Genomic DNA, 9,704 nt, shown 5'->3' on the forward strand with positions numbered 1-9,704 from the left:
TGCGGCTCCCAGGTCGGGGCTGAGTCAGCCTCACCCCACCCCTCTCCAAGACCAAGAATTGCTCATGACCAAGAAACACTCAAAAGTCAAAAGTCCAGCTCCAACTCATTTATCCTTCCCCTAGGTCCATGAATAGAGGCATTCCATTCTAGAATATATGAGATAGGAAGGATCTTAAAACAGTATTTAATCTAGTGTCTCCTAACTTGTCCAACCATGATCAGACAATTAGAGGCATTGCTGATCTAACCCTTTATAGAGGGCCTTGCTCAAGGCAACACACGAGCCAGAGGCAATGCCCGGAGTAGAGCCTGGGCCTGAGGCCAGCCCAGAGCCTTTTTCCTACCATCCTCACTGCTGGGACAGTCAGTGGAGGGGGCCTCTCCTTGCTTGATCTCCCAATGACAGGGGACAGTGAGATGGGAATCTGCAAACAGGCCCAGGCTACAGAGGGCCACAGCTGACCCTAGTTTGCCCTGGGCCGCCCCCATTTTACCTGCGTGATTTCTAGCCAGAAAACTGGCTAGCAGGGCAGGTGAGAGAGAATGAGGGTAGAAATACCAGCAGGGGGCCATGCCCTGTGGCCAATTCTGTTTTGAAGGGTCAAGTGTCATCTGATTTGTTTGGGGGCTTATGGCCCTCATCAAAGCCAGTGCCTTAATACCAAATCCCATTCTGCCTTTCAACTTCAGGTCCAGGCTTTCCTAACGCCCTAGAAATGGGCCCCTCATTCTTTGGGGAGTCGGGCCCATCTCCAGGTTCCTGTTGAGCTACAGATGCTCGAGGGATGGTGTCAGCACATGGCCCTGCTGAAATGCCCAGCAATGGGAGGTGTTAGAGGGCTGAGTGGTAACAAAAACTGATTCTGCTTGGTTTGGTGTAGCCAGGAAGACCAGGGCAAGGTGTCTTCAGGGAGTAGATCTCTGACCCTGAGGAATGAGCAGCCAGGGCTCTGCCCGGAGCTTCTCTGCTGACCTGATGCAAGCGTGGCAGCCCTTCGCCTCCCAGCAGCTCCGGAGAAGAGAATGGGCAGTCAGATGAGGACTGAGCTGGCCACGCCCAGTACCAATCCCATGGCAACTCGGGGGCCCCTGTCCCTTCCAGCAGCCACTGCTGTCTGACCTACGGTGGGCAAACTAGGAACAGGGAAACAGAAGGCCCCACAGCCCAATGCCATGGGGGCCGGAAGGTTCATTCCAGGGCGATTATACTGACTTCTTATTATGATTGGCACTGCTAAGCCCAGGGGATTGATTCCCACGCAGCACTCTCCCTCCAGGTGGCACCAAGTCCCTCCCACAACCCTCCCTCCCCCCAAAGCTGGCACTGACCAGTGGTACCCTATTCATCACTAAGGAGTGACTGGTAGCTGCTTGGCCGTGAACTGAGCACCGTGAGCTGCACAGTTTGGGTTGGAAGCAGAGGTGCTATGGCCCTCGTGCTTCAGCTGGTCCCTCCATCAGGACCTCTCCTCTCCCCTGGAGGGTTCTACGTGATTGATGGACTAAAGGGTAAACAGATCCCTGTTCTAAATGGCTCCCACACCGCCTGCCCTGAGTGGGACTGTCTGGGTTACAATTCCAGATCCTAGAATCAGAGGCAGGCACGGCGTGGATGAGGTGGGGGCCTTGGTCTAGCTTGACCACCTGGTCCAAGGTGAACACCGCCCATTGAGGGGAGCTGCCGCTGCTGCTGAGGGCTGGGATCCAGAGGCATCTGCTTCCAGTTGGTTAGTGCTCACGTCGCTCCTCTCGCCCCCCGTCCTCTGGTCCAGGCACATCAGGGGCTCTGGGGAAACTGCTGGAATTCAGGGCAATGATTAGCCCTTTCCAGTATCCTGTGAGAGACCAGAGAGAGGGTTCAGATTTAACACGGGGGGACCCTCAACTCCTGGAGAAGTGACACAGGCTTTATTGGATGGGCTGGTCCAGGTATCCCCCTCCCCAAGCTGAGAGGTGGAAGACAATGTCCAGAGACAGAGGGCTCTGGGGGAAGAAACAAGTGGGTCAGGTTAGCGTGTGGCCCAGTCACAACTAGCCGAGGAAGCTCTCCAGGCTTCCCTTTAGCACATTTCTGCCACCGTAGTTCCATCTGTAAAATGGGAATGGAGAGGGATGAGGGGAACTGGGTGTGAGAACATAGCCTTGCCAAGAAGCACTGTGAGCCTGACCCTTCCCCTACCGGCCTCTGCCTTTCTCCCGGGGAATCGCTCCCAGACGATTAGGCAACCATCTGCAAGGGGAGAGTCAGGCTGGGACTGAGACACCCACAGGGGAAGAGCTCCAGGACTGAGGAGGTTGGAAGGAGGAGGAGGAAGAGGATACCTTTAGGGTAAAGGGCTCCATTTTGAGCCGGGGTCAGGGCCCTGCATTACCCAATCAGGACGGCCGGGATGAAGAGGAGGCCAGCTCCCAGGAGGAAAGGGAAGCCCTTCATGAAGTTCAGGGTGGCGGGGTAGAGCGAGTTGAAGATGCCAGAGGCTGTCAGCATGGCCAAGCCATTCACACAGGCCACAGCAGAAAAGAGAGCGCCTGTGAAGAAATAAATACCACACTCAGGAATTTGAAAGACCTAAATACAAATCCTGACACCACTACCTCGCAGCTGTGTGACCTGGAGCAAGTCACTTAACCTCTCTGAGTGTCACCTTCCTCAGCTATAAATCCTACATCATGTGCTGTGATAAGGCTTTGACGAGGTCATGCATGGAAAGCACCTGTGCTACAAAACAAATGGCTGTTATTAAATCTATATATTACAAGTACATGTGATGTCTTCTAGCAAAAGTCTGCTAAAATGGTTTTGGGTTTATCCCCTTTGGAATCATCTCCTGCTTAGGATAAATTTCTGGGCTAATTCTCAGTTTCAACACTTATTAGCTGTGTGATCACCGAATAAGACACTTATCTTTCTGGGTTTCTGTCCCCCTTCTGTGAAATAAGGATAATACCTTTCATAGATTGTTGGTAACACTATAATCGCATGATAGGTATATATGTGATGTACCTATCACAGGGCCTGGCCCCCTGGAGGCAGCCAGTTAGTAAGAGCTGTTCTTTTCTCCTGTTCCCCTTGGCATCTCTGGGCACAGTGAAGGTGCTAGAAAAATGCTTATTGAGTGAGTCAATGAAGGCACATGGGTTCTGAGGATAACAGAACCCATGGTGGGCTATACATGGCACCAGAGTCTCTGCCATCACCAGATCCTACTTCCAGGGCAGATGGGAAAAAGTGGATGAGCCACATGTTTCCGGATTGGGATCTAAGGACCAAGAGGGCAGATGGGAAAAAGTGGATGAGCCACATGTTTCCGGATTGGGATCTAAGGACCAAGAGGCCTGAGAAGCTATTCTTTATAGATATGACAGCATGGGACTTCCCTGCTGTCACATTGGTTAAGAATCGCCTGCCAATGCAGGGACACGGGTTCGAACCCTGGTCCGGAAGGTCCCACATGCCACGGAGCAACTGAGCCTGCGAGCCACAACTACTGAAACCCACTCGCCTAGAGCCCGTGCTCCGCAACAAGAGAAGCCACTGCGATGAGAAGCCCGCGCACCGCAACTAGGGAAAGCCCATGCGCAGCAACAAAGACCCAATGCAGCCAAAAATTTTAAAATAAATAGAATCGATATGCCAGCAGAACACAAATTTTGCAAAATAAGCAACAGCCCAGCAGAAGTTGAGATTAAACTATCAGACTGTCAGAGCTCGAAGGGCCTACAGATGTCATCAAGAGCAATTCACAGGACTTCCCTGGTGGCGCAGTGGTTAAGAATCCGCCTGCCAATGCAGGGGACACGGGTTTGAGCCCTGGTCCAGGAAGATCCCACATGCCGCAGAGCAACTAAGCCTGCGCACCACAACTACTGAGCCTGCACTCAAGAGCCTCTGAGCCACAACTACTGAGCCCTCGTGCCATAACTACTGAAGCCTGCGCACCTAGAGTCTGCGCTCCGTAACAAGAGAAGCCACCGCAATGAGAAGCCTGCACACCGCAACGAAGAGTAGCCCCCACTCCCCGCAACTAGAGAAAGCCCGCGCGCAGCAAGGAAGACCCAATGCAGCCAAAAATAAATAAATTAATTTATTAAATTTAAAAACTATAAAAGAACCCCTCCCCCACACAAAAAAAAGAGCAATTCACATGTGTTACAGATGAGGAAACAGGCCCAGATCACACAGCCGGTGTGACAGAGCCAGGATTAAAACCCAGATCCCCAGACCTGCCGCTCTTAGAAACAGACCTGGGTGTGCATCCTAGCTCCACCACTTACTGAGTGACCTCAGGTGAATCAATTTAACCCTCTGGGCCTCTGCTTCATCTGCCATGTGGAGACAGTGAAACCTACATCACAAAGTTGGACACTCTGACCCCAGGGAAGCAGGGAACTCTGGTATCGTCACATCCACTTTACAGATGGAAAAGCTGAAGTCTGGAGAGAGTAAATCCTCTGCTTGGCTTATCCAAAAGAATATAATCGTATGCTGCTGACTGCAAATTCCAACTCTGTGGTCTGAAAATCCAAATTGCTGTGGTTCTCTGCCAGCCCTGGGCACTGTGACAGCAATGCAGTTGTCTTGGCTACTTATTTCTCCAGGGTGGGAGGGAGGAAGGTAAGCTGCCTCCTGGCCCGTGGCTGCCCTCTGCACAGTTCAGGAAACACTGGGCATGAGGAACCAGACACAGGCTAACCCTGATACTCACCCTGCTCTGACTCTCTCACCAGCCTGGAGAGCTTGGCCCGGATGATAGGCGTGACGACCAACGACAGGAAGAGGAGCCCGTACCCTGTGAAGAAAGAAACAATCATCAAGGAAATGGGGTTGGGGAGAGGGGTGCCCAAGTGAGATGTAGCAGAGGTCCTGTACCTACGCCATGAGGGACTTGGATTAGACACAGAAGAACTTCCCTGATGGGGAAGGAGACAATGATGGGGCACAGCAAGCACACAGTAAATGCAAGTTCCTTTTCCCTTGACATTTAGTTACTCACAGGCTTACACTGTTTCCTTCGTAACCATTTCTCTCCCTTGTGCAACTGCTACCTCCTCAACAAAAACTGCAAACTGCTAAAAAACAGTGGCGCCTCTGAAGTGCATTCACGATGAGGCCCCCCAGGGCCCCTTCAGGTGAAAGGCCCCCAAATCCCAGAGCAATGACAGTGTCTTCATCATCTCTGCACCCCCGAAGGCGTTGAGCCCAGCACCGAGTCCATGGAAGAAGCTGTGGGCAGGAGAAAAAGGTACCTGGTCCCCATCAGCACCGTCCAGGCGAGCAGCCACATTAGGAAATCTGTGATTACAGAATGGCTGACTGTACACACTTTAGGGCTCTATTAAAATAAATCTGTCCATTCAGGAAAGTTAACTTCCTCATTCGCAGCTGCCCCCTCCCACCAAAAAAAAAAAAAAAAAAAAAGAAAGAAAAGGGGGCTTCCCTGGTGGCGCAGTGGTTGAGAATCTGCCTGCTAATGCAGGGCACACGGGTTCGAGCCTTGGTCTGGGAAGATCCCACATGCCGCGGAGCAACTAGGCCCGTGAGCCACAACTACTGAGCCTGCGCGTCTGGAGCCTGTGCTCCGCAACAAGAGAGGCCGTGATAGTGAGAGGCCCGCGCACCGCGATGAGGAGTGGCCCCCGCTTGCCGCAACTGGAGAAAGCCCTCGCACAGAAACGAAGACCCAACACAGCCAAAAATAAATAAATAAATTAAAAAAAAAAAAAGAACCCTTGATAGAAAATATCTGTGTGGAGACTCGGGGCCTAGAACATAGAGGAGCTCAGTATATTTAAAATAAAATCTTTCTCCTTTTAAAAAAAAAAGAAAGAAAAGAAGAACCAACACAAGCAGGAATTTGATAGCTGCGGTCTGAGAAGACTGGCTTTTTTAAAAACCCAAAGAAGCTGACCAAGGATATTTGAGATAGGTCCTGTGATTCTTATCAGAGAAGTGAGTATTAAGGCATTAATAGCTTGGACTTTGCTTAAGAGCACCATGAATATAGGCTGTGGGAGGCCAAGGAGTGGAGCAATTAGTGTAAGAGCAATTTTTTTGTCTTTGGCTCTATCTTACTAACAATATTTATGGTTGGTAGTGTGAATGAATTACTTTGGCTATTGAAGGTCTATGTTTTCTGTATAACAAAGATGGCATTTTTATGAGGTTTCTTAGTTGTCTGTCCTCCAGTGCAGGCTAGGGGCACAGTGATGTTTCCAAAGACATGGGCATGAACTACATTTGGTGGCAGCAGGTGGCCAGTCCCCAGTTTTCACCCAGCAATTCCGAGACAAACTGTCCCTGAACCCATACACACTTTACCTGTGAACATGAGAGGTGTAATGGTAGCAAATGCAAAGACCACCATCCCCATGATGTTGAAGGCCAGACCGATCTCAGCCACCCAGGTGTCGGCCAGGCAGTACTGCAGAAGCCTCAGGCCCAGCAGGCTGGTGAGGTATGGGAGGTGCTGAGCTGCAGAACCGTAGCCAATCAGCCTAGAGTCCCAGCAGAGGGGTGTGCTCAGCTCATAGAGGGTCAGGATGTCCTGGGCCCCAAAGTGCACGGTGATCACCACGAAGATGGCCAACGAGTACAGGGCTAAGTGCTTCCTGGACTTCTCCGGGGCCTGGGTCACGTAGAGCTGGACGATGGATCGGTGGTGACGGAGTGTGAAGAGCCGGGCACGTGTCGGCTCTTTCACTGTCTCACCAAAGCAGAATGCTGCATAGAGAGTCATGGCAATCAGCAAGGCCAAGGCCAGCCAGAAGGGGTTGGCATAACCCTGCTCGTGGAGCCAGTTGCCACCAATGAGACTCGCCAGCATCCCTGCTACCCCGATGCACGCTTCCAGCAGGGCCATTCGGATGGTACGGGTGCGGCTGGAGCTGACATCTGCCACGGAGGCAAAGCCAGCAGCCAGGAGGCCACCGAAATCGCCGAGGAGGGCACAAAGGATGCGGCCCAGCACGAAGTAGCCAACGTGGAGCTGCAGCTGTACCACAAGGATGGACAGCACGGTCTGGAGCAGAAGGCCGAGGGAGGCCAGCACCAGCAGCGGGCGGCGGCCCACACAGTCACTCCAGGCGCCCAGCAGCGTGCACGAGAAGAGTCCCACCAGGAAGCCGCCCATGTTCATGTAGAGGGTCCAGTGGGAGGTAAGCGTCTCCACTTCCTGCGGAGGCAAGAGTCTTATTACCAGGGTGCCATTCCTCACTCTGGGCTGCCCATCGCCCACACCATCACCAACCTGGGAGATACAGGGATGAGGACTTTCTTTGGAGCCCTAAACCTCAGAGAATTTTAGTACAACTCTTAAAAACTGACACTGGAGGGGTATGGGAAATGGGCAAGATCCGTTCTCTTACTTTTAGCACTGTGAATGAAAAATGTTGCCTGCCACATCAGCAAACAAAGGATGCTGCGGCCATCAAGCCCTCAGCCACTACTGCCGCCCCTGATGCTGAGCCCTGAGGGAACTCAGGATGGAGACAAACAGGCTGCCCACCGCCAAGCCCTCAGCCACTGCAGCCACCCCCAAGTACAGACTCAGGATGGGAAAGAACAGGATACTGGCTCTAGAGAGCTAAGGTGCATATCAGAGGAGTGATTTCAATAAGCCCAGGCTCCTGCATCTTCCCTTACTTAGAAAAGTGCTAAATTCATTGACTTGTGGGAATTCCCTGGTGGTCCAATTTTTAGGACTTGGCGCTTTCACTGCTGGGGCTGGGTTCAACCCCTGGTTGGAAAACTAAGAGCCCACAAGCCAGGTGGTGCAGCCAAAAAAAAAAAAACAGTCCAGTAACTTGAGATGTCTGGTTTTCCTCAATTAACAGTAATCTTTTGATGTTCCAACTACCTGGTTTTTATTGCAAAACTCCTATATATCCTGGCGACTCCCTTACCTCTTGGGAACAGTCCCTCAGAGCTATCTCAGAGACTGCCTCCCGGGCTTGAGTCCTCAGAAAGTCCGCCAAATAAAACATAATTCTCAACTTTCAGTTTGTGCTTTTTTTTTTTTTAATTTTACTTATTTATTTATTTTTGGTTGTGTTGGGTCTTCGTTGCACCGCGCGGCCTTCTCATTGTGGTGGCTTCTCTTGTTGCGGAGCATGGGCTCTAGGTGCGCGGACTTTAGTAGTTGTGGCTCGCGGGCTCTAGAGCGCAGGCTCAGTAGTTGTGGCGCACGGGCTTAGTTGCTCCGCGGCATGTGGGATCTTCCGGGGCCGGGGCTCGAACCCGTGTCCCATGCATTGGCAGGCAGATTCCCAACCACTGCGCCACCAGGGAAGTCCCTCAGTTTGTGCATTTTTTTTCAGTGGACACCCTCTTTTGTTAACCCTCAAACTCGCTTTACCTAGATCAACTTTAAGCATCCCCGCAACGCATTTCTCAGTCAAGCCCCAACTTTGCTCCGGCCCCGCCCACCACCCAATATCCTAACCCGCTGGGCTGCCCCCAACCTTTACGCAGGCCCCGCCCGCTCCGCTGCCCCCACACTCCAGCCCAGGGCCCGCCCCTGCCACGCTCCTCGCTTCTCCCCGCCGCCCCTACCTGCGCGGTGGGGTCCACGCTATGGTTGCTGCAGCTGCCCCTGTCACGAGTGCCGTTGTAGCCAAGGTCGGCACTGAAGCGGTGCCACAGGTACTGCGTGGTGACCGGGCCCTGCAGGACCAAGGCGAAGTTGGCAAGGAAGATGAGCGGCTCCACGCAGCCGCGGCACAGCACGGACCCGGCGGGCCAGGCGCGGGGCTCGCCCCGGGAGTTCGCGCGCCCCTCCATGCTTATGCACTTCTGAGCTGGCGCCAGGCTTACGGCTGGCTTTCTGCGCCTGCGCTTAGCGTCCTTTTTTTTTTTTTTTTTTTTTTTTCTTTTTTTTAAGCCTGGTGGGGCGGGGCCAGGAGTGGTGGGCCCCCTTCCTCTCGGCCCCTCCCTCTCTGGGCTGGGGAGGGGAGGCGAGGGACCCTGCACCCCTGGTTTACAGGGTGACCTGAACTGCAGACCGTGCCAGGATACAGCCCTGCACTCCTCCGCAGGCGCAGAACACCCATAACAGTAACAAGAATGTCAATAATTAACATTCACTCATCGCTTATTATATGCTGGGCACTGTACTAAACTCTGAGTTAATGTCCCAACAACTCTATTGGCTAGCCGTTATCAAGGATCTCAATTGACCCATGAAGAAACAAGGACATGGGACACTCAAGGCTGAGCTAGAAGAACACACGCCTTTCTTTTTTTATTAAAAAAAAATTTTTTGTTGTTTATTTATTTTTGGCTGTGTTGGGTCTTCGTTGCTGCACGAGGGCTTTCTCTAGTTGCGGCGAGCGGGGGCTTCTCTTGTTGCGGAGCACGGGCTCTAAGCACGCGGTCTTCAGTAGTTGTGGCACTTGGGCTCTAGAGCACAGGCTCAGTACTTGTGGCGCACGGGCTTAGCTGCTCCGCGGCACGTAGCATCTTCCTGGACCAGGGATTGAACCTGTGCCCCCTTCATTGGCAAGCAGACTCCTATCCACTGCGCCACCAGGGAAGCCCAAGAACACATGACTTCCGACGTCTATGCTGATGTTCTGTGCTGTGACAGAGGCGACTCAGTAGATAATAGTGCAGCCTCCAGCTCTACAGCCTCAGTTCCATCACCTAGGCCCCGCTACTACCTTGGACATGCCACTTAGCTCTTTGTGCCTCCATTTCTTCACCTT

General features: G+C 52.6%; 1 protein-coding gene across 1 annotated transcript; it reads right to left on the minus strand.

The window, feature by feature from the left end:
• Positions 1-93: 93 nt before the first annotated feature.
• SLC46A1 (solute carrier family 46 member 1) lies at positions 94-8,839 on the minus strand. Its single transcript, XM_059908511.1, has 5 exons — positions 8,554-8,839; positions 6,322-7,174; positions 4,709-4,792; positions 2,375-2,531; positions 94-1,837 (listed from the first exon to the last, which is right to left on the minus strand). The coding sequence occupies exons 1-5, from the start codon at positions 8,779-8,781 to the stop codon at positions 1,780-1,782; spliced, it is 1,380 nt and encodes a 459-aa protein (XP_059764494.1). The 5' UTR covers positions 8,782-8,839; the 3' UTR covers positions 94-1,779.
• Positions 8,840-9,704: the final 865 nt, after the last annotated feature.

This window comes from Balaenoptera ricei, chromosome 20, assembly GCF_028023285.1.
Source record: "Balaenoptera ricei isolate mBalRic1 chromosome 20, mBalRic1.hap2, whole genome shotgun sequence".
NCBI lineage: Eukaryota > Metazoa > Chordata > Mammalia > Artiodactyla > Balaenopteridae > Balaenoptera > Balaenoptera ricei.

Bases quoted from the DNA above. Each gene is read 5' to 3' on its own strand.
- SLC46A1 (XM_059908511.1), bottom strand. From the start codon at position 8,781: ATGGAGGGGCGCGCGAACTCCCGGGGCGAGCCCCGCGCCTGGCCCGCC. The intron at 7,175-8,553 runs GTAGGGGCGGCG...TTGCCTCCGCAG, and splicing joins GCGTGGACCCCACCGCGCAG to GAAGTGGAGACGCTTACCTC. The intron at 2,532-4,708 runs GTGAGTATCAGG...ATTTCTTCACAG, and splicing joins GGTGAGAGAGTCAGAGCAGG to GCGCTCTCTTTTCTGCTGTG.